Raw genomic sequence first — 26,241 nt, forward strand, 5'->3', positions numbered from 1 at the left:
GTCCTGCAGTTTTCTCTCGTCTCGGTGTTGGATGAGGGGATGAGGATGGGAACGAGGATGCAGTATAAAGGGCATGGGCCTGTAGGTGGACGAGAGGGGGCAGTACACTTTGAGGCAGCAAGTTTGACATGCCAAGATTGACATGCGCTTGTCCTCAGGCTGTGCACGTTCATCAGCCTTGTGCTGTGACGATCGAGAATCTCAAGACTCAGCTGAAGAACACGGAGGAGGATCGAGACTTGGTACCTCCTTCCTCTCCCGTTCTAGCATGACTCACATGGAACCCAGTGGATGAGAAAGCACAGCCCCTGCGACGACCTCATCGAATCGCTCAGGAGGGAGAACAAGCGGCTCGAGATGGAGCTGCGGAGGGTCTCTGACGACCATGCGCAATGCCCGGACCAGATCAACAACCTCAACAACAAGATCATGTTGCTCACAGCTGAGAAAGCAACGTTGGAGAAGGAGTTTCGCAAGTTGCAGGAGGAGCACGCCAACTGCCTGAAGCGCCCGGTGAAGCTCGCCGCTGCTATGCCGACCATCTGCGGGGTGGGTCTTCGTGTCGCCCAGCAGGACCACGGAGAGGTCTACATCTCCGAGATCATCCTGCATGGCTCGTGCTGGTGGATGAACAACAAGGGAGGGGACGTGAAGAACTCCTGCCAGGTGACGAGAGGGAGTAGGAAGGGAGAGGCGGAAAAGGGATTGAATGATTTCCTTGTACAACAGGAGGGTGATATTCTGCTCTCCGTCGACGGGCAGCCAGCAACGGATGTCAAGACCGTCCCCGATCAGGTTCGCGGGCCCGAAGGCTCCAAGGTCGAGCTGGAGCTCCGCAAGCCCTGCCAGGACGACTGCTCCTGTGGGGGTTCAGGTCGGCACATCGTATCCGTCACTCGCCGCCAGCCGAGCATGCAGCCTCTTGACGTCTGAACTGCTTCCTTGCCTCCTGCTGTCGCAACTAGAGAGGGATGTTTCCATGCTTCTTCCATGGGTTTGACAGCTGTGAGACAAGAGTGAAAGGGCTGAAGACAACAACATCACTAGCATGCTCAGCACGCCCCCACCTGCTTGTGGAGCAGCGCGTCAAGCTCCATGCACAATCTTGTACGGGTGGTGTGAGGCTCGATGACAGCATCGATGTATCCTCTCCTCGCTGCGGTCAAGGGGTTCGCAAAAAGCCTCTCGTACTTCTCCACCTCCGCCTTCGTCCTCGAGCCATCCAACCCTCGAAAAATGATGTTCACAGCACCTGCTCCCCCTTCAGTTCTCCTCCTCCTCCTCCTCCTCCTCCTCCTCCTTCGCTCTTGTCCTCCCCGCTCACCTGCTGCTCCCATCACCGCAATCTCTGAGTTGGGCCAGGCGAGGTTGATGTCTCCACGCAGATGCTTCGATGCCATCACATCATACGCTCCACCTGAGAACCAGTCACTTGCCCTCCTCTTCTCTGCGGCCAACTGCTTTATCTCTTGCTCCACTAGGAAATCTGATTTCTTGAGGGCTTCCCTATACTGCTCGCTTCTCTTGCCGTCCTATCTTTGCCCTTCTCCTGCAACAGCTAACCTTGCGCAGCAAATCTTCCCACCGCCTTCTGCTACTTCTTTCCACTCCTTCCTTCCCCTCCCATCTCTCCTCTGCTCTCCATCCAACGTCTTGCCTCACCATAGGCCTTGCGTGTGATAACCGTGAGCTTCGGCACTGTCGCCTCCGCGTAGGCATAGAGCAGCTTCGCGCCATTCCTGATGATGCCTCCCTGCTCTTGAGAGAGCCCAGGAAGAAATCCAGGCACATCGACCTGCAAGTCATCAGCTCAGGAGGAGTTGGGGGGAATGGTGATGGTGTTGACGATGGTGATGGGGAGGAGGAGGAGAAACTCGTGCTACCATGGTCAGGATGGGGATATTGAAGCAGTCGCAGAACCGCACGAAGCGAGCGCCTGCATGAAGAGGATGAGAGCAAGGATGAGCAAAACTTCAATTCACCTTTGACTGAGGCGTCGATGTCCAGGCAGCCTGCAAGATGCAGCGGCTGGTTGCCGACAACTCCGACGGTTCTTCCCTCAAGGCGAGCTTGCATCAACGTCATGGTCGTCATCACCTCATACACCTTCTCCTCTATCATCTCTTCCTTTTCCTCTTGCTCTTCCCCTTTCCCATCTCTTCGTTTCAGACCCTTCCCTCTCCCACCCATCCCACATCCTCGTCATCCTCACCGAAACCGCAGATGATGTTTTGCGCGTAAGCCGGCATGATCTCGTAGAAATCGTTGTCATCAACAATCTGACGAGAATAGTGTCACAACGTGAACGTCAAACAGCGAGGAGTCATAACCTTCTTTATGATCTCATGCATGTCGTAAGGAGTGTTGGGATCATCGGGGACAATCCGACCGAGCGACAATTCCTGCGCAGGGGACATGGTCAAGTGAGATCCTTTCCTCTTACGCTTCATCCTCTGTCTCCTTCTCTTCTTCTTTCCTCACTCATCTGTTTCTCCTTCCCGCGCTCTCTCCTCCTGATCCTTTTCATCTTGCCTGCCTGTCTCGTCGATCCTGGGTGTACCTTCTCGGCGCCTAGCGAGCAAGGTTAAAAATAGTGCATGGAGATATTGTATCGAGACGAGGAGGGGAAGGCAGCAAGGCAATTTACTCCATCACCTGCTCCTTGTTGTTCAACGGAAGAAAGTTGAAGAGTCTCCTGGTCGCTTGCAGCGCGTCGATCTCGTTCTCTGCTGAGAGGTGCGCAACTCCTGAGATCTTAGTGTGCACCGCTGCTCCTCCGAGCTCCGCTGTTGTCACATCTTCATGAGTCACTGTCTTGACAACCTACACACACGTTAAGACGTAGCAGGTGACGGAGGCAAGATAGAGGGGACGAGCGAATGGAAGGGAGGGAAGAGAAACAGAGGAGAGAAGCGGATTGAGCCAGTAATCGTCATCGACCTGAGGACCAGTAATGAACAGATGCGAAGTGTTCTCAACCTGATAAAATACGCATGAGACGTTTGCGAACAGTTCGGAATCCTGCAAATGACCATGATGATGAAGTCCGTCAACGCAGGAGAGTATACAGCCCCTCCAGCACATGGTCCCATGATCACTGAGAGCTGGGGAACGACGCCTGACGCCAGCACATTCCTCTGGAAAATTTCCGCATATCCTCCGAGGGAGTCAACTCCTTCCTGCAATGGGATGGCATGAATACCCCTGTCATCATCTCCTCCTCCTCCATTACTACTGTCTCTTCCTCTCTGTCTCATCCTCATCCTCATCCCCGTCCTCATCCTCCTGCTCCTGCTCCTCCTCCCTCTCCTCGTTCCTACCTGGATGCGCGCTCCTCCTGAATCGTTCAGTCCGATCACAGGTGCACCCACTCGCATGGCCTTGTCCATGATCTTCTGAATCTTCAACGAGTGGGCCTCGGACAAGCTTCCTCCCAACACGGTGAAGTCTTGGCTGAAGACGAACACAAGCCTTCCGTTGATCGCTCCTTGCCCAGTCACCACTGAATCTCCAGGGTACTTCTGCTTCTCCATGCCGAATTCCGCGCAACGGTGCTCGAGCAGCTGGTCGTACTCGATGAATGAACCCTCGTCCAGCAGGATCTCAAGACGCTCTCTGGCTGTCAATTTCCCCTTCTCATGCTGCTTGTCTATGCGCTCCTGGCCTCCTCCCTTGTATGCCTTCGCCGTCAGGGCGGCAAGCTCCTCTTTGAACTGCGCTACTCGGGATTTCGGTTGAGCAGGCAGTGACCCTTGACTGAACCACCGACGGTTGCATCTAATCCCTACGACGAGTGACCTGCATGAACCTATCAGACAGGAAAATACATGCAGCAATGAATGAGGTCGATTCGTGCTTCAGCGTTCAGAGGACTAAGGTTTCTGCTGCACGAGTATTGCAGTGGAGAGCGACTCAAACATGATAGGAAGCAGATGATGGTTTGAACTAGCAGCCAGGAGAGTGCAGAGGACAGAGCCTGGTACTTTCACAGCTGGGGATGGTACAGATCCATAGAGGGATACAACACATGCAACACGGGATGCGACGAGTTGAGAGAGCATGAGGGTGGAAGAGAAGAGAAGCAGGACAAGAGGAAGGTGGAGACTGGAGGGAGGCAACAAGGGAGGAGGAGGAGGAGGAGGCGCGAGGTCAGAGGAGCTCTCTTCCGTTACCTCATCGTCGGCAGCATCACGCGCATGCGCCCCGCCATGGCTGGCACTGCAACAACCCCGGCCCCACCTCTCAAACTTTGAACCCTTCAAGTTTCAAAGTTTTGAACCAAAGTTTGAAACTTCAATTTGATGCCGCACCCCCGGCGCCCGCCGGGCCGGGCCGCGGGGGCCGGCCCCACAGCAGCGGCCGGGCCACGGCAACTTGCAAGTCGGCATTCACGTTCACCATTTACTTATTCAAATACTGTGACAGGGATTATCATGCAAACTGTGACAAAAACAACTTAGGACTGAGCAAGCCTTGAAGGAGCTAGAATACACAGACTCAAATAGATTACATCACACGATGGGCCGCAGGCTCTTGCAGCCACTTGGACATCACAGCAACTTCATGATGGCGTGACCTTCTGCCTTTCTGCTGCGCTCGCACCATCTTCCGACGTCAAAGGCGGCGCTCTTCTCTTCCCTGACCGAAGGAGTCCTGCAAACTCACCGATGAACTCCTTACTGTCCCACTGAACTTTCTCAGCTTTCTTTCCATCAGCCGTAATGGTGACTGCAGAGGGCGTGGAAGAGGCGGAAGAAGCTGCAGCATCTTTGAGGGCCTGATCTGCTAGCTGCAGGAGGCAATCCAAGCCATCACCTGTCACCTCTACGTCTCCATCCACGGAAGAAACAGTACCAGCGCATGCTGCGGTACTGCCCTTGCTGCCAGAAGTGAATACGATTCCTTGCTCTCCAGTCTTGTCATTGATTGTTTGGCACCTCTTCTTGATAGATTCAGCCAGCACCCCAATCGTTGCTGTTGGACCCATATGACCTCGAAGAATGGCCTGACTCAACTTTTCACCGTTCTCGATAAGCAGTTCCCTCATCAACTTCACGGCTCTTGTCTTTGCCTGTTTACTGTAAACAAGTCAGTATCAGAAGGATTATTGTGACATATCTCACCGAAGTCTGTCCGCAGTGCCTTGATTTGTGATGTCAACACAGGAGGAGTCATACTCCATTGCAACTGCCAGATGCGGACAAAGGATGACCAGGGGAGCTGGACATTGATTCCCATGGCCGGCAATGTAGCCTTGTACAGCCTGAGAGCTTCAATGAGACCCTCAACAGCAGAAAGGCAAGACATCATACCTTGGCGTCTTCGCTATTGGAAACAAAGACTCGAAGCTTGATTTCCTCTTCTTCGACAGCTTCTTTGTGTTTTTTGGTATCAACGTTGCTCACTTTTTGAAGGGAGATTCGGATGACCTGTGGGAGAAGCGTTCAGAGCTAAGAATCCAAAAATCGATCGAGTAGCTGAAATTTACCTGCTCCTTTGGGACCTTCGACGAAGCGTGCTGTAAACGCTCCAAGACACGATTGGGAGTGCCGGGATCTAAGACTCCCTCCCCCACGGCAGCCACAAAAAGTCCGACGGGAAAATATGCTGCTTCACTCTGATTCCGAGCGTGATCGGATCCTCCAGAAGGATTCTCCAATTCGCTTTGATGTTGCCTGGCACGTTCCAGAAATGCTTTCCTGCAAGAGCGATCAATCCGAGTGCCTAAAGATTGGTTTCATACCTTAGTTCGTTCTTGGCATACAGATGAGACTGAGATGCTGATGTGACACTTTGCCACTTTTCACTGAGAGCTTTACAAGCAATCGCCAAAGATCTTGCATGTCCAAGGGGATAGAGTCCAGTGTCCGTCGAAACACTCAATTTACACAAAATTCGACCCTGAACTAAAGTAAGGGGAAAGGCTCAGATGCTACAAGAAAACTTACCACACAGAAGAGGTACACTAGTTTAACGACCTGGGATGCACGCTCCACCAAAAATTTCTGCTCTTGTTCAGATTTACCGCGTGTTAGTGATTCGATCATCCTTTCCCTTGCTTCGTTTGTGGGGCCACAATAAATCTTGCAATGGGTGCCGATCATAAAGTGCTCATCCGAGCCTTCGATTCGCATCTCGACCATAGAAGGAATCATGGCATCCTCCTTGCCTTTCATGAAAAGTTCAGGGTGTGCTTTCAGCGACGCAATGTGGTAATCCGCACACTCCTTCTCCGTGGGGAAAATCAATCTCATATCTGATACACTCAAGGAGTTGCTTTTCCAGTCGCACTTTCCTACAGCAGTTCCTCGATATGTTGTAAACAGGTTGTTCTTGTCTGATACTCTGGAGGCAAAGACAGGATGCGATTCGTGCAATTTCTGCCATGAGTTGCAACCTGTTGTGGACGAAAGATCGTGATCCTGAAGCATAAGGCCACTTATTGCCCTTCTCAGATCCGGATGGGTCTGATTATCATGGTTGTTAGAGTTCAAATGCATCATGGTATACACCAAATTCGAATTGATGTCCTGCATTGCCAACTTCGTGCACAAATTGTTCCAAACTTCAATCTGTTCCTAGTGGCTGATCAAACACAAAATAAAGGCGCAGTTGAATAAGGGGCGTCAAGATAGTTCGATTCCGCAAGTGATCGAAGGAATACGAGCACTGATATCGACGAATTCGTCGAAAGCGGCGCCGATTGTGTCGTATCGGCTGTTTTGCACGTGCACAGCCACCTAACAGGAACGAGGAATGCACCAAAGTCACACTCAACAGACCACGCAGATTCTGTCAAAACAGAGAATCGTATGCCAAAAGGCCTCCAAACCGAACGAAAGCGAAACACGAGGTCAAAGACGACGAAACTTGGGAAAACTTGGGAAATCGAGGAGCGAGATGTTTTGAAGTTCTACAAAGTCGAAGTCGGCAGGGGTTGGCTCTGACTGAGATATGGCAGCAAGCACAGAGATAGTGAGAGGGGCTATCAAGAGGGAAGATTGTGGCATGCCAGCGCAGTAGGCACGGCGCCGATGCCTGCGAGCAAGTAGTTGCGAGCCATAAACAAGAGCATGAGAAGCAGGTATGAGGGGTTGTAGGTTTTTGGTGCAAAGGGAGGGTAGTCCTAATAAGGAAAATGTTTTGAGTTGGAGGAAGGGTGGTAAGCAGCGCTACAAGGGGGGTGGGGTCGTTGAAGAACAAAGGAATAATAAGAGCAAAGTCAGATGGAGGGGTCCTACTCTGGATAATTGTGGGTAGGGGTACTGCTGTCCGGTAGTTGCAGCTGGGTCAAGAGAAAACCGAGCGACTGTAACCCACCCCTTCTAAGAGTATGAAAACGTTCAGGTAAGTAGGGGTAGTACTGTCTGGTGTGGACAGGGAAGTGTGTGAGTTCCGAATCGTGACGGTGGGTAGTGTCCGAAGGTGATCTGTAGGTGGGTGGGGTAGGAGATCTCACCATGTTAGAAGTAATTGTTGTAGGGTAAAAGGAGGTAGGGTAGTCAGAAAGAAGGTAGAAGCCTCTAGGGGCTATTGAAATGTACACCTCCTAATTCAAGGCGTGGGGTAGTGGCTAGAAGGGGTGGGTATTTATGACGATAACACAGGGGTGGTGGGGCCACTTGGCCTCCAAATACGTTTTGAAACGATCAAGAAAAAAGAATAAATAAGTTTTGCAGGATTGATCCGTTCAAGGATTTGGCATTACCGTACTGATTCTTACTCGCAGCGCAGGTTCCTGTATGAGACATACCGACTGTGTCCCTTCCCCGACGTCGCACGCATCTTGTAGTCGCACAGCGCCAGCTGCAGCTCGCACACGTGCCCCGACACCCCGACCCTCCACGTCTCGTTCGTCACCAGGCACACGTTCAAGCACACGTCCCTGTATCCCCCTGTCTGCCGGGCATCGTGGCGGCGATCGAACCTGTTCTTGACTCGGATGACTTGGAGGTCTGGATCTTCAGCAATCATCTCCAAGCACGCATGCAGCTCCTTCAGATCCTCGAACATGATGCTCTGCCTTACGATGTCCACGAGCCTCGACACGTCCCCAGCATACGCCCTCGAGAGCTTCTCTACACATCTGTCGATGCTCTTCAGTTTGGCAAAGCGCGCTTTGCCCCTCAAAGCCTCGTCTAGCTTGCAGTCCCTCCATCGCATCGGCTTGCACCTGGCTTCGCTCGTTTCATCCTCCACCAAGCAGAAGCCTCCCGCCCTCTCTGCGAGACTCTTGACCTTGTCTAGAAACAGCGGGTCCAGCAGGAATGCCTGCATGTAGAGCTGATCAAAGCACTGGATCCGTCTCGATCGTGCTGCCTCAGTCCATCCAAGCATACCCTTCACCCCATCAAGCAGACGCATCAGCACTCCCACAGCTGTTTGACTTCGCACTACGAACCCAGCGGAGGAATACCCGAATCGAGAGCCTCGTCGGAAGCGAGACACGGCCTGGTACTGTGACAACTGTCGCCCTACACCCAGACACTCGGTCAGTGTTGAGATCTTTTCTATACATCGCTGGCTGTCCGGATCTCGCAACAACTTCGTCGTCAGATCGTCATAGTGCCTGCAATCTTCTGCGACGTGCTGCCATGCTCGATACAAGACGATCCTGTTGTACAGCAACCAGGCAACAAATGTGAAGATTAGGACGGGAGCGCTGCTGGGAGCTCTGAAGCCGATGCCAAGATACAACCACGAGTAAACATTGATTGCCACAGAGCTCAGACATGCATGAAACAGCAGGTAGTGCATGACATATCTCTCTTTGAACCAGCTCGTCAGCCCCAGTCCGAAGAGCGAGCTTCCCACGATCCACCAGTAGAAGGATGACTCTATGGTGGTACACAAGACATGCATCACTGCCATGCAAGTCCCTATGCTTCCCAGCACGAAGTACAGGTTTACCCAAAAGAACTTCGCCGCAATCGGTCTCCGCATCCATCCCATCACAGCAGTCATGGTATAGTGGAACGATACCAACACTCCGTACAATGGAAGCATCGTTTGAAACCATGGCGGTCGATGATCGAACGCGTGGACATGGTTGCGCAATCTGCTTGTCTTGTACTCTCGTCGTGCTAGAGGGTGACATCTTGCCGAATACATCTTCCAGTGGCACTCCGGTCCCCCGTATACTTCCCAGGCTCTGCTTGGAAGCGTCCAGGGCGCATCGGAGGGAACCGAGGAGAAGGAAAAGACAAACAACGCAGGGTCGCTCTCCTCTGTGCCGTTCTCGACACTTGTGCGAAAGAACCATCCGTTGGCAACGACCGCCTCCTCGAAAGAAGCGTACAGGGAGTTGTTGTAGCCCCAGAGCCTTGTCTTGGAGCAGTTGAGCTCGTAGCCGTTGTGAAGCAAACCGACGCTTGCAATCCCAGGGCCTCTCGGAGATTTTCCGTCCCTGGCCATCAACGTCGTGAAGCGCAGGTGGCGACTTGTGAAAGACATCTCTGCTCGAATTGTATCAGAATCTCCGCCTGGCTTGAAGATTCTCCATATCTGCACGGCCGCCTGCAATACCAAGAAAAGCTGAAGCGCAAGCTTCTGTGAGCCTAGCTTGATCGGAGCTGTCCCGAACATCACACTGCTTATGTCAGCTCGTTCCACTCCATGGCAAACATCCGCTAAGTACCTCTCCAACAGGTCACCCGGGAAGCAGCACTTCTGCCTCATCAACGCCCGGACGCGATTCTCCTCTGCTGCCATGTCGCAGGATGCAGCGTTGACAGTCTTCTCCGTGTGACCGCATGGCTCCTCGTTCCCCCATTGCTTGTCCTGCAGCGCCATGCCGCTGACCCGTTGATATGCTGACCCGTCTCCATCTCCCAACAGCTCACAGACTTGATCATACAACACGTACGATTCGTCCTCATCTTCTTTCCAAGCTCCCAAGAAGCTCTCAAGCGCCAGCTGCAGCTCGCACACGTGCCCCGACACCCCGACCCTCCACGTCTCGTTCGTCACCAGGCACACGTTCAAGCACACGTCCCTGTATCCCCCTGTCTGCCGGGCATCGTAGTGGCGATCGAACCTGTTCTTGACTCGGATGACTTGGAGGTCTGGATCTTTTGCTATCACTTCAATACAAGACCGGACATCTCTCAAGTCCCTGCATACCAACCTGGCGCTCACGACGTCCACGAGCCTCGACACGTCACCGTCGTAAGCTACAACAGCCTTCTCTACGCACCCCTCAAAGTCCTTGAGCAAGGTTCCATCCGGGGCAAGGTCTAGCGAGACTCCGTCGAGACCCGAGCAGATCGCCTTGACCTTGCTGAGGAACTGGTCGTGCACTACGATTGCCTGCAGGAAGAGTTGGTCGAGTGACTTGACTCGGCTGTCCCTTGACTGAGCTGCCATGTATCGTGTGAAGCGCTCGCTTCCAAGGCCGTAGGCAAAGCCCTCTTCAGCCTGCCTTGTCGAGGTATGGTGCCTGTAGGTACGCCGCTGGCTTTCAAGATTGAGCTCTGAGATCGTCCGAGAGAGAGAGTCCAAGTAGGGAAGAATCTGCTCTTTGCTCTCGTCGAAGATCGATGCATATTCCTCCACGCCTTCCATGGCTACTCGCCTCGATCTCCGCTTGGTTCCCTCCCTCAGCACTAACAACAAGACCATGAAGGTCAGAGCCAGGATGGCGCTGACACTGATCCTTGCGGTCAGGGCAAGGGAGCAGGCGATCATGTACAACGCGCAGACGAGCATCTGCTCAAACGCGACGGCCTCGGAGATCACCGCAGGACCTGGAAAGATCACCATCATCTGCATCAGCTCAAATCAGCTTTCACTTCGCCTGCTCATGCACAAAGCGATTCTCACCCCCAGCGCTTGCAGTGCATACAGAGCCTCGGCCGTGCTGTAGTGACCCCACTCATACCGCCAGAACAGTCCCAGATACGTCATCGACCATAAGAGGCTTCCAAGGCCCATCGCCTGCACATCCCTGATGTCAGTCCAGCATGCATCGATCAACTCATGACTCGAATCACCTTTACCGCACCTTCGTACTTCTCTGTCCGGGACAAGACCAGCGCAAGCACGATGCAGATCACTGCTACCAGGCTCCTACATGCGTCCATGTACTCCATCCACTTGCATTCCACCCCGGATAGATGCAGCTCAATCAGCTGTCTCCTCCCCTTACCGCATGTCAAGGACCCGGATCTGTCTTGGTCCTCCCTCCCCAGTCCTCTCATCACCGCACGACCGCACGCTCCTGACCTCCTCAGGTCCTTCCAGTGATGCCCGTCGCTCGACCCTTCTATCTTCAAGTCTGCTAGCCGAGCTGCCCCCCCTCCATCGGTCAAAAGGAAGTAGATCCCGTCTGTGACTGTCGCATGACGCATCGTGATGTAGCTCGCGTCTCCGTCTGGAGAGATCCTGTGTATCTGTATCCTCGACTCCGCCCGGCACACCTCAGCTCCGTCCTCAGGGGTAGGAAACAAGTGTCCTTGAGACATGACACCCCAGTCTTCTATCTCGCTCAACGATGACTTGTTGTGCACGGTAGAGACTCGGAAGTGGGAGAAAGTCTCTTGAGCAATCAAGCTCCTGACTTGTACGAGGAGAGAGTCATGAGGATGCAGGAAGATGAAGATGAGCATCATCAAGACGAGGCCAAGCTGCGCGTGCGCGAGAGTCAATGCTGCAGAGAGCGGCTTTCTGGACACCAGTATCCTCCAAGGTCTCTTGACGTATTGATGCGAGCTTTGAGTCCTCAGCCTGCTCTGCCAGTAGTCGCCACGGCGTCTGATCATCTCATCCATACCAAGGTGATAGAGTCTATCAAGATAAGCATGTGACCTGTCCATCTCCTTGTGGTTATTTGTCTCCTTGCAAGGCTGCACCAGGCTTGTGCCTCCTTGTCACCTTCGGCATCCACCAATGCTTTGCGGTCTCAATGGCCAACCTGCCATGGGACAGAGGCGGTTCATTCTCAACCATCACGGCGATCCTTGTGCTTCTTGTGCTGATGCGCCTTCACAGCTCCCTCCATCTATCGTCACAAAGGTTCTCTGTATTGACTGAAAAAGAAGGGCAAACCGGAGCAAACAAAGGAGGGGGAGGATAGAGTCTACAAACCCGCCTCAATAAAATACTAGGAAAAGAAAAAGGCAGCGAAAACCGCTTTAGATGTAGTCTCAGAGGTCCATGACTCAACAACACTTCTACTGAGTGACTCCATCTCGCTGTTTCAATGACACAGAACTGAGCAACGTCTAACGAGGTTTCACAAGATTTACCAGAGCAACTTGCGTTTATTACAACCTAGGATATCATTCACTGTGGCACTTGACCATGAATTATATGTTTTGCAAACCTTTAAACCATCCAATTCAAGTTACAGCCAAAATCTAAAAGCCATCAGTCTCGTTATCATTCGCATTTCAGAACCAACACTTGATCTCATCTGAACGCGTTGCTTCTTTCTTTCGCATGTTCTTGAAGTACGTTGTCTGTGCAAACTGTCGACTCCTATCACTTGAGCTCTCTGCCCCTTCTCTCTAATTGAGCCACGAGATGAAATCCTTTAGGGAATTCAGTTCCATTCCACTTCTCCGGATGAATTGGTCAAAGAAACAGGAGATTGCAATTATTTATTGTGAATTCTAATAGTAAAGGAAATTGACGCGAAAATGCTGTAATACTTTCCTAGCAACTTCAAGGTGATACTCCTTCTTCCCGCTCGTCATTTCAGCAACTTGAGACATGTTTCTTGCTGAAAAGATTGCTCAGGGGAGCAACCGACGATGCCGAGATGAGTATTGTGTGCTCGAGTTGAGCGGTAGCAGATATTTCTAGCATGATCCAATAGGTAATTGATTTCGTTCCTTTTCTACGTTCATCTCACTCCTGTCGAGGTCCCGTTTTCGAGACCCAGCACTTCAACAGCCCATGCAACCTGCTCCAAGTGCAGGAAATTGTGATCGGCTTGAAGCGCACGACAGGTTTGAAAGATGCCTCTGATCAAACTGCTCATCCATTTCACACCATTCATATTCATATCTCATTCCGTATGCTGCCTGCTTCGAAGGCCTCATAAGTCATCCATGTCGCCATGTTGTATACACAACCTTGCGTAAGACCTTGAGCTCAGATGATCTTAGGATCACCGTTTGATAAGCACACACACACACTCACTCATCAGATCAGCAGCATGCTGTCTGGCATCGTCATCCTATTTCCCTATGCTACGTGCAAGGGGCGTCCAGTATGAGTCCAGGATACAACGCGCCTCCAGTCTTGTCAGCCTTGAGACTCGCTCGTATTCTTCCATCAAGGATATCCTCACATTGCTCATAGATCAACCCCGCTTCGACCGTCCGAGGTCGCTGGAAAGAATTTGGTGTCCTTCACTTACTGGAAAGCCTCTGTTCATGTCCTGTCGCTGCATGCCCGAAGTGCCAAAGTAACCATACGTCACCAGTCTGCCCGTCATTGTTGCCACTACTGAAGCTGCAGACTCTGACTGAGACGCAGCTGATGGAGGGCCCCTGCTCTCACCGTAATCTCTTGCCATCGATTCCATCGTGCCCTTCCCATTCATGGCTTTATCTGCTCCGATCTCATCCTTGTTCGAATGTTGCATCCCCTTGTTCGATCGCATCCATTCCTTGCTCCATTGCACCATCAAGTTATTGTAAAACGATCCACTGGCGCGTCATAGAAATGCAAGATATACGTAAGTGCGGATTTGTAATGACTGCAGGTTGGAAAAGAAAGATCAGGCTTGACACTCAAATAGTGTGAAATCCAGAATATCAAGTGCTGCACAGTCAACTTGTCAAGGTCTATGGATTTCGATGCCATCATCCCGGGCTACGTCTGCCTTCATGTCAGCAGACATCAGCCCCAATCGACGTCATTCGCACATGTCCATTCAATCAATCCAACCATGTAAACTCGATACAGGCAAGGGCTACGCCGGCGAAAGCGTTAATCAAATTTGCAGCTCTATCGCCCTCCAGTGCCGCAGCGTCTTGCCTTCTTGACTATTCAGCTGAAGCACCTGCAGAGAGCCAAGGACAACGGCTAGAGTGATCAACGTGGGCTAGCGACAAAGGTTCAAGTGGTGGCCGAACCGCCTCCCCCCTAACCCTGGTCAAGCCAGTGTCGGGTCAGCATGATAGGTCACAAAGTTTTATCATTGTTTCAGCAAGGCTAGCATTACTCGCAGCGCAGGTTCCTGTAGGAGACATACCGACTGTGTCCCTTCCCTGACGTCGCACGCATCTTGTAGTCGCACAGCGCCAGCTGCAGCTCGCACACGTGCCCCGACACCCCGACCCTCCACGTCTCGTCCGTCACCAGGCACACGTTCAAGCACACGTCCCTGTATCCCCCTGTCTGCCGGGCATCGTAGCGGCGATCGAACCTGTTCTTGACTCGGATGACTTGGAGGTCTGGATCTTCAGCAATCATCTCCAAGCACGCATGCAGCTCCTTCAGATCCTCGAACATGATGCTCTGCCTTACGATGTCCACGAGCCTCGACACGTCCCCAGCATACGCCCTCGAGAGCTTCTCTACACATCTGTCGATGCTCTTCAGTTTGGCAAAGCGCGCTTTGCCCCTCAAAGCCTCGTCTAGCTTGCAGTCCCTCCATCGCATCGGCTTGCACCTGGCTTCGCTCGTTTCATCCTCCACCAAGCAGAAGCCTCCCGCCCTCTCTGCGAGACTCTTGACCTTGTCTAGAAACAGCGGGTCCAGCAGGAATGCCTGCATGTAGAGCTGATCAAAGCACTGGATCTGTCTCGATCGTGCTGCCTCAGTCCATCCAAGCATACCCTTCACCCCATCAAGCAGACGCATCAGCACTCCCACAGCTGTTTGACTTCGCACTACGAACCCAGCGGAGGAATACCCGAATCGAGAGCCTCGTCGGAAGCGAGACACGGCCTGGTACTGTGACAACTGTCGCCCTACACCCAGACACTCGGTCAGTGTTGAGATCTTTTCTATACATCGCTGGCTGTCCGGATCTCGCAACAACTTCGTCGTCAGATCGTCATAGTGCCTGCAATCTTCTGCGACGTGCTGCCATGCTCGATACAAGACGATCCTGTTGTACAGCAACCAGGCAACAAATGTGAAGATTAGGACGGGAGCGCTGCTGGGAGCTCTGAAGCCGATGCCAAGATACAACCACGAGTAAACATTGATTGCCACAGAGCTCAGACATGCATGAAACAGCAGGTAGTGCATGACATATCTCTCTTTGAACCAGCTCGTCAGCCCCAGTCCGAAGAGCGAGCTTCCCACGATCCACCAGTAGAAGGATGACTCTATGGTGGTACACAAGACATGCATCACTGCCTTGCAAAACACCATGCTCCCCAGCACGAAGTACAGGTTTACCCAAAAGAACTTCGCCGCAATCGGTCTCCGCATCCATCCCATCACAGCAGTCATGGTATAGTGGAACGATACCAAGAAACCGTATTGTATATGCATCGTTTGAAACCATGGCGGTCGATGATCGAACGCGTGGACATGGTTGCGCAATCTGCTTGTCTTGTACTCTCGTCGTGCTAGAGGGTGACATCTTGCCGAATACATCTTCCAGTGGCACTCCGGTCCCCCGTATACTTCCCAGGCTCTGCTTGGAAGCGTCCAGGGCGCATCGGAGGGAACCGAGGAGAAGGAAAAGACAAACAACGCAGGGTCGCTCTCCTCTGTGCCGTTCTCGACACTTGTGCGAAAGAACCATCCGTTGGCAACGACCGCCTCCTCGAAAGAAGCGTACAGGGAGTTGTTGTAGCCCCAGAGCCTTGTCTTGGAGCAGTTGAGCTCGTAGCCGTTGTGAAGCAAACCGACGCTTGCAATCCCAGGGCCTCTCGGAGATTTTCCGTCCCTGGCCATCAACGTCGTGAAGCGCAGGTGGCGACTTGTGAAAGACATCTCTGTACAAATAGTATCCATCACTCCACTTGGCTTGAAGATTCTCCATATCTGCACGGCCGCCTGCAATACCAAGAAAAGCTGAAGCGCAAGCTTCTGTGAGCCTAGCTTGATCGGAGCTGTCCCGAACATCACACTGCTTATGTCAGCTCGTTCCACTCCATGGCAAACATCCGCTAAGTACCTCTCCAACAGGTCACCCGGGAAGCAGCACTTCTGCCTCATCAACGCCCGGACGCGATTCTCCTCTGCTGCCATGTCGCAGGATGCAGCGTTGACAGTCTTCTCCGTGTGACCGCATGGCTCCTCGTTCCCCCATTGCTTGTCCTGCAGCGCCATGCCGCTGACCCGTTGATATGTTGACCCGTCTCCATCTCCCAACAGCTCACAGACTTGATCATACAACACGTACGATTCGTCCTCATCTTCTTTCCAAGCTCCCAAGAAGCTCTCAAGCGCCAGCTGCAGCTCGCACACGTGCCCCGACACCCCGACCCTCCACGTCTCGTCCGTCACCAGGCACACGTTCAAGCACACGTCCCTGTATCCCCCTGTCTGCCGGGCATCGTAGTGGCGATCGAACCTGTTCTTGACTCGGATGACTTGGAGGTCTGGATCTTTTGCTATCACTTCAATACAAGACCGGACATCTCTCAAGTCCCTGCATACCAACCTGGTGCTCACGACGTCCACGAGCCTCGACACGTCACCGTCGTAAGCTACAACAGCCTTCTCTACGCACCCCTCAAAGTCCTTGAGCAAGGTTCCATCCGGGGCAAGGTCTAGCGAGACTCCGTCGAGACCCGAGCAGATCGCCTTGACCTTGCTGAGGAACTGGTCGTGCACTACGATTGCCTGCAGGAAGAGTTGGTCGAGTGACTTGACTCGGCTGTCCCTTGACTGAGCTGCCATGTATCGTGTGAAGCGCTCGCTTCCAAGGCCGTAGGCAAAGCCCTCTTCAGCCTGCCTTGTCGAGGTATGGTGCCTGTAGGTACGTCGCTGGCTTTCAAGATTGAGCTCTGAGATCGTCCGCGAGAGAGAGTCCAAGTAGGGAAGAATCTGCTCTTTGCTCTCGTCGAAGATCGATGCATATTCCTCCACGCCTTCCATGGCTACTCGCCTCGATCTCCGCTTGGTTCCCTCCCTCAGCACTAACAACAAGACCATGAAGGTCAGAGCCAGGATGGCGCTGACACTGATCCTTGCGGTCAGGGCAAGGGAGCAGGCGATCATGTACAACGCGCAGACGAGCATCTGCTCAAACGCGACGGCCTCGGAGATCACCGCAGGACCTGGAAAGATCACCATCACCTGCATCAGCTCAAATCAGCTTTCACTTCGCCTGCTCATGCACAAAGCGATTCTCACCCCCAGCGCTTGCAGTGCATACAAAGCCTCGGCCGTGCTGTAGTGACCCCACTCATACCGCCAGAACAGTCCCAGATACGTCATCGACCATAAGAGGCTTCCAAGGCCCATCGCCTGCACATCCTTGATGTCAGTCCAGCATGCATCGATCAACTCATGACTCGAATCACCTTTACCGCACCTTCGTACTTCTCTGTCCGGGACAAGACCAGCGCAAGCACGATGCAGATCACTGCTACCAGGCTCCTACATGCGTCCATGTACTCCATCCACTTGCATTCCACCCCGGATAGATGCAGCTCAATCAGCTGTCTCCTCCCCTTACCGCATGTCAAGGACCCGGATCTGTCTTGGTCCTCCCTCCCCAGTCCTCTCATCACCGCACGACCGCACGCTCCTGACCTCCTCAGGTCCTTCCAGTGATGCCCGTCGCTCGACCCTTCTATCTTCAAGTCTGCTAGCCGAGCTGGCCCCCCTCCATCGGTCAACAGGAAGTAGATCCCGTCTGTGACTGTCGCATGACGCATCGTGATGTAGCTCGCGTCTCCGTCTGGAGAGATCCTGTGTATCTGTATCCTCGACTCCGCCCGGCACACCTCAGCTCCGTCCTCAGGGGTAGGAAACAAGTGTCCTTGAGACATGACACCCCAGCCTTCTATCTCGCTCAACGATGACTTGTTGTGCACGGTAGAGACTCGGAAGTGGGAGAAAGTCTCTTGAGCAATCAAGCTCCTGACTTGTACGAGGAGAGAGTCATGAGGATGCAGGAAGATGAAGATGAGCATCATCAAGACGAGGCCAAGCTGCGCGTGCGCGAGAGTCAATGCTGCAGAGAGCGGCTTTCTGGACACCAGTATCCTCCAAGGTCTCTTGACGTATTGATGCGAGCTTTGAGTCCTCAGCCTGCTCTGCCAGTAGTCGCCACGGCGTCTGATCATCTCATCCACGCCAAGGTGATAGAGTCTATCAAGATAAGCATGTGACCTGTCCATCTCCTTGTGGTTATTTGTCTCCTTGCAAGGCTGCACCAGGCTTCTGCCTCCTGTCACCTTCGGCCTCCACCAATGCTTTGCGGTCTCAATGGCCAACCTCCCATGGGACAGAGGCGGTTCATTCTCAACCATCACGGCGATCCTTGTGCTTCTTGTGCTGATGCGCCTTCACTGCTCCCTCCCTCCTTCATCATCGCCTTCTGCATTATTTGTGGCAAATAGTTTCTAGTTTTGCTTAATTCTTACTTCGGGTCGTATCTGGTCAGCAAATCCACCTCAGAGAAATCAATACCTTAAATTGATGGCAGCAAGCAAAGATATAACCAAGTTGATCTGATGCCCGCACTGTTTAAATTTATTCTGGGCCATCCGATGCCGAATCGGGCACGAGGAGGCAAACTGACTCAGTCGAGCTTGCGGACCGTATCGTGTGGGCTAGTTTTGTGGGGCACTGGGGTATCCATTGGCCCGGTTGAATCATTGCCATGGTGAGTCACTGAGGACCGTCGGGCCTCGGCCCGGTCCGAGTCGGACTGGCAGTCGCTCGCCATTCAAAATGATTCGTGGGGTAGCAAAAACGAAATTCAAACTTTGTAATCACGCGACTGAGTCTATCAAGGATCCGCCACTCCGTTCATCATGTCCCAGCCAGCAATGAGAGCGTCGCTGACAGGCTCGCCACGCGCCTGAAAGAAAGGAAAGAGAGTCAGCGAGCAGGGCAAGAGCAATACAGCCTGGAGACTGTGGGCGGAGGGGGTGGGACACCTTGCGATTGCGGAAGTCGTTCTTGTGATGTTCCATGACAGTCTGCCACACAAAAGTCATGCCCTGCGGGGCAGGAAGAGAGAGCAGCTCACCTCTGCAGGCATCTTGTCATCCTTGAACCACTTATCTGAGCCCATGTTCCCCTGAGCTCTCGTCAGACACCAGACGGGTGTGAGGTGTCGGACAGTGACGTACATAGACAAGCTGCGACTCTTCAGGGGTAAGGTCTCCCTTAACTGCGAGTTTTTGGTTCTCTGCTCTTGCTAGTTAGCAGAGCAACACCCAATGAGATTGATTCTCCTACCCTTCAGGACCTTTCCAGCAGAGAGAGGGCGGAAGCGGTCTTGTGTGTTGAACACGCGGGGTTCAACCTTGGGATGGTACTGTTTGGAGTAGAACGGTTCATCGTAGTACCTGAAAGCACAAAGTTTCAAAAAAGATCGAATCCCGATCCTCTTCGAAGTCCCGTCCTCATCTCACTTGTCGTCTCCGAAGAGTTCATGCTGGAGATCCATGGTCCCCTTGTCCATCGACCGGACGACGGGCTTCAAGTGCTCAAGCTGATATCGTCTGAGAGGCGAGGGAGTCAGCTAAAAGTGTTATTGGCTGGGCATGACTGACCCTGTAAGATCGGTGTCATGGAATCCGGTCACAGGCCTGAACATGACAGGCGTTCGAGTCTTGCTGGCAGAGCTGGAACAGCGCCGTGTCAGGGGACTCACTAACTTCCCTCCGGTTCACCTTCGAACAAAGGCATCGTCAAACTCTCTTGTTTCGAAGTCCCTATCACTGAGGCCAGCTGTGCTTGTGTAAGTGTCGCACAGAGGAGGATTCATAAGTCAGATGCAAACACACAGATGTAATTGTCCCCGAGATCGGATCCGTCCTTGTGAGGGTATCTTTGAGGGATCACGCGATACTTGTGGCTGGAGGATCGAAGTTACGACGATGGCACGAGACGGGAATACCACAAACCTGAATCCTGGGGTGTAGTGCCAGTCTCCAGAATACTCGTCCTCGCTGTATCTGAAAGCCACGCATTTAGAAACAATGCATTCTGTGGTTTCTAGCGCACCTGTATGGGTAATTATCCCTCAGCTGCTGCTTGTAGGTTTCGATAAGTTGCTCTCTCTTTGCCTTTTACAGCCACCAGTTCAGAGACATTGATTGGTAGCTGAACAACAAGTTGCAATTACCATCCACTCTTTGCATTGTGCACTGTTCTTGTCGGAGCAGAAAGCAGGAGGTTTCATACCTATCACCATTCGACTCAGTAGGAGCTATATAGTTGCTGCAATCACGTACTTTCAGGGTCTGAAAGACACACTCCGTCAACCAGAACTTTGGGAGGAAGGCAATCGTTCGATTTGATGTCAATCTGGAAAGAGGGAGGTCAGGTACCAAGATTGCACTTTGTGCTTTCTGTACCAATTTGATGGCTCTTTGTGCTCCGCCGCCCTTGGGATAAACCTTCTTCCTGAGCAACTGGAAGAGTGTGAGGTCATCATCAATGGTCTAATTTCAGCTTTGAAGAATACCTGGAATTTTACTTTGTTCGCAGCGAGAGCTGGTTTTGCATGAGAGCTGCCAGATTTTGTCTTCTGTTCAAACTTGCATGAGAACAAGAAAGGGATTCAGATTTAGAACCAAGACTTGATGCTTGGAGGCCTCAACAGTGTCTGAGACAGCTGCAGTATATTCAGATATTTTAGCAAAGAGATGACCATGGCTCACCCTTGATGAGCTTAGAATCCCTCTCTAGCTTCAGCTCATCAATAGTCTTTTGCAGGTTTAGATCCGCCAATTGTTTCTCTTTGAGCTCCTGACGTCGAGATTGCGATCAGAGCAGGCTGTTGATTTCCTTGCATTACCTTCTTGAGCTGCTGGAACTCATTCTTGTCCTCTTGATGGCTTCTCATCGTGTGAGATTTTGAAACAAACAAGCACGAAGATCTACCGTGCACTCAACTGACGCTCCTCCACCTCGAGGGATCGCTCCTTCTGGTGCAGAGCATGCTTTCGAAGAAATGTCAGCGAAAATGAGAATGGAGGCAGGGGAAGAGATACTACGTAACTTACCAGCTCAGATTCAATCCTTGCTTTGCCTGCCGCATCTCTCTTAAGGTTTGATGCCAGGATGGTCTCGGCGCTCTTGATCTTTGCCTCTTTCACAAGCAAAATGCTGTCGTAGGGGATCTGTTGTTCGTGCGGCCAAGTTAGTCAACATGCCCATCAGCAAACACTGACATCTATACTCGGGTGATGGTTCCAACTACGAGGATGCAAGCCACAGCCGCGAAGATAGATCCCAACAAGCCCATCCCTGCATTGGACTATCATTGAACCATCGGATTATTTAGGCTAGTGACAGGCTGGCGCTAGTGACAGGCTGAGACTCCCGCCGGGCCAAGCAGTGATGAACAGATGCTTCTAATACCCAGAGTTCGATCTAATCTCATGTTCTTATCAAGCAAGCCTTAATTTGGTGCATGAATTGTACCGATCTAACTATTAAGCACTCAACATGCCAAAGTGAACTTTTTACAGTTATTCGCAACTGATATCACTCGATTATACACGATCAATCAACACACTTCAGGCTCCTCACTGCATGCCATGTCTCTTCTCACCCGATCTCCGCCGCCATGCCGTGCCCATCATGTTGGCTTTGACTCTTCGATCAGCTCAGTTCAGGCCAGTCTCAGGCGGTTTCGCTCATTGATATCACAATTTCAAAACTAGAGTGAATTATTTTCATAAAAAAATCACTATGCATCAAATGTTGAAAAAGAATTAGCTTGAATATGAAACAGAAATTTTTTTCGAGCTGATTCACATACTGCTAATATTGACCTCCACCCGACCCTACCTTGATGTCACCCCCCACCCGGTTCTTGATACCCCCACCCCCCAAAATTGAATTTATACATCCATTTGACCCGCTATGGCCCCTCAAATCCTGTCATTCCAAGGGGTGTCAGTTTCCACAACCCCCTGCATCTCCAGACATTTGGACCCCCCATCCCACAAAACTTACCACCCCACCGACCTGGCCCTCTCCTAGGGCAGGTGCCCTTCACATGCATGCGCGGGAGGGACCAGGAAGTGAAGCTCGAGGACGCGAGAGAGAGGAGGGAAGAATGAGGAGGAGGATGAAGGGGAGCAGGAGGAAGAGGAGGAGATAGAGAGGAAGAGGAAGCGCGTTCTCATGAGTGGGAGGAACGGGGGTGGTGAGCGACTGAGAGCAGGACGAAAAGAGGCAGCGATGCGGACGGAGGGGAAGAGGTTGAGTTATACTTGAATATGGTTGAGCTCAGGTTTACTGAGTACCTAGTCATCAGTCGATCACATAACATCAGATGTTGTTGTACCTCTTCTCCACCATCGAACCAGAGTTCGGCAGGCTAACACTGTTGCAGGGTGAGAATAGCAAAGGTTGGACACATGGACTCGGACGACGCCTCCTTGGCAACACCGACTCTGAAGCGCAAGAGGTCAGATGACATCGAAGCCCCCAAACAAGATCAAAACCGGCGGAAGAAGGTTTGATCACCTCTAGAGATGTTGCTCTACTTGATTCGAGCGTTGCCAGTCCCGAGAAACGCTAGCGAAGGCATTTTCGCTCTCAGACTCAGGTCAAGCGCAGCAGTTCTCCACAACTGTAAGGAACTATGACTTGTTGCCTGCTCTTGCCTGCTCTTGCCTGCTCTTGCCTGCTCTTGCCTCTCCTGTCTCGATGTTGTAGCAATGGCTGCCTCATGCCCTGTTACCCAATGGCTGTATTGACGTGTGATCGCAGCTCGAGAATAGCGTGTACGAGTTCTGCAAGTCCAAGTACGGGGATGGAAGTTTTGATAAGATCAAGGCTCATTACATAGAAAGGATCAAAACCCTCAAATTTAACTTGGAGAGGAACACAGAGTTGCGGGAGAACGTGCTATCGGGGCAAATACCTCTCGATGACCTCGCAAGCATGAACTCTGCAGATCTTGCTTCCACGGATGTCAAGCAGAAGCGAGTTACAGCGGCCGAAGAGAGCTTGAAGGACAGAGTGAACAATGAGGAGGTCCAGAGGCTGAAGAATTCTGCTGAGGGTCAAACTATGAGGAAGACAGACCAGGGTTTGGTTACCGTGTCGCACGAAGCAGAGGCGGAGCAAGCTAAGAAAGAGCAGGAGGAGTACGAGAGGAAAAGGCTAGAGGAAGAGAAGAAGAAGGAGGAGGAGAGGAACAAGGCTGCATCTATCGTAGCAGCAGGGCTGAACATGGCGGAGGAGGATCAGAAGTCTTACCTCAACTCGGAGTGGAAGCCAACGTTGTCCAACATTGAGGACGACGAAGACAAGATCAAGCACAGTGTCGAGCTCTCTCCGATGCTGGAGGCCCACGTGGCGGAGCCTGTCACTCCTGACTTCGACGTGCACGCCAGTGACCCTCACAGGGAGCTAGAGATCTTCGACTTTGAGAAGGTGCCGCTGCGGCGGGTTTGGTCTGGAACGATCCGGGACACCAATCTGCACTTGAACATTGACATATCACATTATGGGGGCGTGGAGGTGCATGACTTGTTCCCGAAAGAGTTGATAGTCCGAGGGCACCTAGACCCGATCGAAGCTGAGAAGTACGTGCAGGACAAGCTTCACGATAAGAGCAAGTCTGTTGGGTTCTACAAGATCCTGATTGGTCCAGATCATGCCGGAAAAGAGTCAGTTTTGGAAAAGAAGTCATCTCTGGATAGGCAGACGAAGGCTCATGTTCTTTGTGAAATCAAGGACAAGATCATCATCTATGGCTTCTCTCAGGCAAACCACTTGTTCGACGCGATGAACTCCGATGGCGACGAATCGATCTTGATGTTTGCAGTTGCAATTGCAACAAGACGGAAAAATCACTCGAAGAAGGTGGAGCCGATTCCGAGGCCGCCGCCTAGTCTTGACCGCAAGCTGACGAGTCCGAGGAGGGGAAACGTGTTCCAGCTCTCTTCGACCACGTTTGGAAAGATACAGACTTCCAGCTGCAGCATGCGCTTGAATCACGTCACAGGTGAGAAGAGTGTGGAGGTCATTCCCAAGGAGCTCGTGGTGTTGGAGAAGGCTGAACTTGACAGTGTGATCGAGTACCTGCTTCAGAACACGGTGACGGTGGTTGAGTTCGAGCCCGAAGGGGAGGCTGACACGGAGGCTTACTTGGACTTCTGTAAAGTTCTCCAAGAGAAGGGAAGAGCTGCAGTCGTCCTCGATACCCCATCTGTCTTGATGTACCTCATCCCTCCTGTCTCTGACGCGGGCAAGCTTCTTGATCCGCCATCCAGGAAGTGCGAATTCATGCTCGGCGTGCTGCTCTTCAGCCCTGACAGTGTAGAGCATGTCAACGAAGACGCCGGCCTTCCGAGCTCAGAGCATGCTGGTGGCCAGAGCGAGGGCTCTGCTATGGACGTTTCGATCAAGAACGAGGGCGCGGCAGTAGCAACAATGCAAGGAGTCAACGCGCCGCAGGTGGCGTTGGGCTCTCGCTCGGGTGACATGTACAACATGGGGTACGTGGAGGATGAGGGAGCAAGGAGGAGGTTGCCGCAGGGGAGCGACTTCGAGCCCGCTGCGTATCCTCCTCCCATGCCTCACCGTCCTCCTCAGCACTCTGAGCCCTTTAGCGAGAGCCGCTGGGACGGCATGGGAAGGAGCGAGTGGGGGCCTGCTGGGGCTGCTCCGCCTCTGTACGGGCAGGAATTGGAGCCGCGAGAGCCCTTCCGTGCTCCCCGCATGATGGAAGATCCTCTCCCCTCCTACGAGGAGCACGTGAGAATCAGACCGTCCTCCGACCCTCCCGCCCCGTACTACCGCGAGGGAGCATGGGGAGCGAGTCAGCCCCCTTATGACCAGCGGGAGCTCGCCAATCCAGGTCGGTACCCTGGTTTTCAGCCGCCTCCTGTCATGCCGCATGCTGCTGTCCCCCGGTGGAACTCGATGCCCGGGCAACCGTCATGGGACCAATACGGAGGAAGGGGAAGAGGATACCGAGGGCCCATGCGCCCCTACCCCCCGCAGTAGAGAGGTGAAGCAGTAAAGGTATGCAAGTCAAACCTGTACATTCATAACGATAAACCTCTAGGCTACTTCTGCCCTTCCCACTCTTCCTCCTCCCCCTGTCTATCCAACCTCTCGCACTCTCTCCCGTCTCCACATCATCACCGTCATTCATACACCAACACATACGAGACAACCTCTTACGCTCCAGCACCTTCATGTACGATCGTCGTCTCCTCTTGCTCATGGGCGACCTCAACTTGTTCCTCATCCTTCACTTCAGCTGCCAATGTCGTAGCAGGAGTCTCCTCTTCCTGTACTTCTTCGACTACTTCCTCCTGCTCCTTGGACTCTTCTCCCTCCCCTTGACTACCAGTGGCTGGCGCAGCCTCGGACTTCAACTGAGGAATTCCATCCGTCACCTCCTTCACGAACGTCGAAGGAAACCAGCCGCTTACGCCGGTGCTCGCACATCCTTCCCACCAGCCGGAAGGATGTTTCCTGAGGATGGAGATGACCTCCTTCTCCCTGATCGACATCTCATGCTCCGCCTGCGCGTTGTAGTCGAAGAGAGCAACGCAGGTCCCCACGCTCGCCATGTTCGACCGGCTGAGTCTCTCCCCGTCACTCGTCGGGGCTTCGACTTGCTGCTGCTGCTGCTGCTGCTGCTGCTGCTGCCGCTGCTGCTGCTGCTGCTGCCGCTGCTGCTGCTGCTGCTGCTGGAGGGCTTGCCGCTCCTGCTCCTTCCTCTCAACATCTCTCTGCTCTTCGAGCTTTCTGAGTCGCTTCCTCTCCTCTCGCTCCATCAGAATCTTTTTGGCAAGCAGCGCCTTTTCCGAGGACTTGCTTGGCTTTTGTTCTGGTGCAACCTTCTTCTCTGCTTCCTTGGCTTCTTCTTTCCTCCCGGACTTTTCAGCTGCGATGAGCTGACAGAACTTCTTGTGCTGAACTGGAGGAAGTTGAAGCTGAGAGACCTAGGGGAGAGAATGGGAATCAAGGAACCAACAAAAAGGCTCATAACGAGAAAAAAGATGGAAGAGGAGACAAGGGGGGGGGGGGGGGGGAAAAAAAAAAAAAGGGTTTCTGGGGATAGACTGTAAAATAGAATTTTCGGAAGAAAGAAAAAAAATATGAAGAATAAGGGGGGGGGGTCTGTAAAATGGACAAAAAAAAAGAGGGGCCCTGGGTGGT

General features: G+C 52.6%; 6 protein-coding genes across 6 annotated transcripts in view; 1 reads left to right on the forward strand and 5 right to left on the reverse strand.

Annotated features, from left to right (window-relative positions):
- Nucleotides 1–701: 701 nt before the first annotated feature.
- Nucleotides 702–4,206, reverse strand: GUITHDRAFT_149782 (hypothetical protein). Its single transcript, XM_005842303.1, has 14 exons — nt 4,173–4,206; nt 3,321–3,798; nt 3,033–3,179; nt 2,941–2,979; nt 2,656–2,823; nt 2,533–2,571; nt 2,331–2,402; nt 2,213–2,279; nt 1,983–2,069; nt 1,884–1,936; nt 1,663–1,795; nt 1,325–1,417; nt 1,068–1,252; nt 702–1,003 (listed from the first exon to the last, which is right to left on the reverse strand). Exons 1-14 carry the CDS (start codon nt 4,187–4,189, stop codon nt 962–964), a joined length of 1,620 nt encoding a protein of 539 aa, XP_005842360.1. The 5' UTR covers nt 4,190–4,206; the 3' UTR covers nt 702–961.
- A 3,693-nt stretch (nt 4,207–7,899) lies between these two features.
- Nucleotides 7,900–11,946, reverse strand: GUITHDRAFT_160451 (hypothetical protein; the record flags this gene model as incomplete). Its single annotated transcript, XM_005842304.1, has 6 exons — nt 7,900–8,340; nt 8,388–9,837; nt 10,276–10,764; nt 10,822–10,935; nt 10,992–11,843; nt 11,872–11,946. The coding sequence occupies 6 exons, from the start codon at nt 11,944–11,946 to the stop codon at nt 8,321–8,323; spliced, it is 3,000 nt and encodes a 999-aa protein (XP_005842361.1). The 3' UTR covers nt 7,900–8,320.
- Nucleotides 11,947–14,169: 2,223 nt separating this feature from the next.
- GUITHDRAFT_99165 (hypothetical protein) lies at nt 14,170–18,395 on the reverse strand (the record flags this gene model as incomplete). Its single annotated transcript, XM_005842305.1, has 3 exons — nt 14,170–17,214; nt 17,272–17,385; nt 17,442–18,395. 3 exons carry the CDS (start codon nt 18,393–18,395, stop codon nt 14,170–14,172), a joined length of 4,113 nt encoding a protein of 1,370 aa, XP_005842362.1.
- Nucleotides 18,396–18,877: 482 nt separating this feature from the next.
- Nucleotides 18,878–21,349, reverse strand: GUITHDRAFT_99166 (hypothetical protein; the record flags this gene model as incomplete). Its single annotated transcript, XM_005842306.1, has 21 exons — nt 18,878–18,949; nt 19,029–19,070; nt 19,121–19,171; nt 19,224–19,282; nt 19,333–19,442; nt 19,509–19,598; nt 19,650–19,721; nt 19,770–19,827; nt 19,884–19,954; nt 20,004–20,054; nt 20,104–20,165; nt 20,225–20,283; nt 20,334–20,406; nt 20,457–20,513; nt 20,567–20,629; nt 20,676–20,716; nt 20,763–20,850; nt 20,900–20,939; nt 20,986–21,044; nt 21,108–21,224; nt 21,284–21,349. The coding sequence occupies 21 exons, from the start codon at nt 21,347–21,349 to the stop codon at nt 18,878–18,880; spliced, it is 1,401 nt and encodes a 466-aa protein (XP_005842363.1).
- Nucleotides 21,350–22,472: 1,123 nt separating this feature from the next.
- GUITHDRAFT_131599 (hypothetical protein) lies at nt 22,473–25,074 on the forward strand (the record flags this gene model as incomplete). Its single annotated transcript, XM_005842307.1, has 3 exons — nt 22,473–22,571; nt 22,621–22,689; nt 22,828–25,074. The coding sequence occupies 3 exons, from the start codon at nt 22,473–22,475 to the stop codon at nt 25,072–25,074; spliced, it is 2,415 nt and encodes an 804-aa protein (XP_005842364.1).
- A 176-nt stretch (nt 25,075–25,250) lies between these two features.
- GUITHDRAFT_99168 (hypothetical protein) overlaps nt 25,251–26,241 on the reverse strand; it is a gene marked incomplete at both ends in the record, with an annotated part of 4,723 nt that continues 3,732 nt past the window's right edge. Inside the window, one exon of the mRNA XM_005842308.1 lies at nt 25,251–26,024. Coding sequence (XP_005842365.1) covers nt 25,251–26,024 — 774 coding nt within the window. The remainder of the gene's footprint in view (nt 26,025–26,241) is intronic.

This window comes from Guillardia theta (genome assembly GCF_000315625.1).
Source record: "Guillardia theta CCMP2712 unplaced genomic scaffold GUITHscaffold_1, whole genome shotgun sequence".
Classification (NCBI taxonomy): Eukaryota; class Cryptophyceae; order Pyrenomonadales; family Geminigeraceae; genus Guillardia; species Guillardia theta.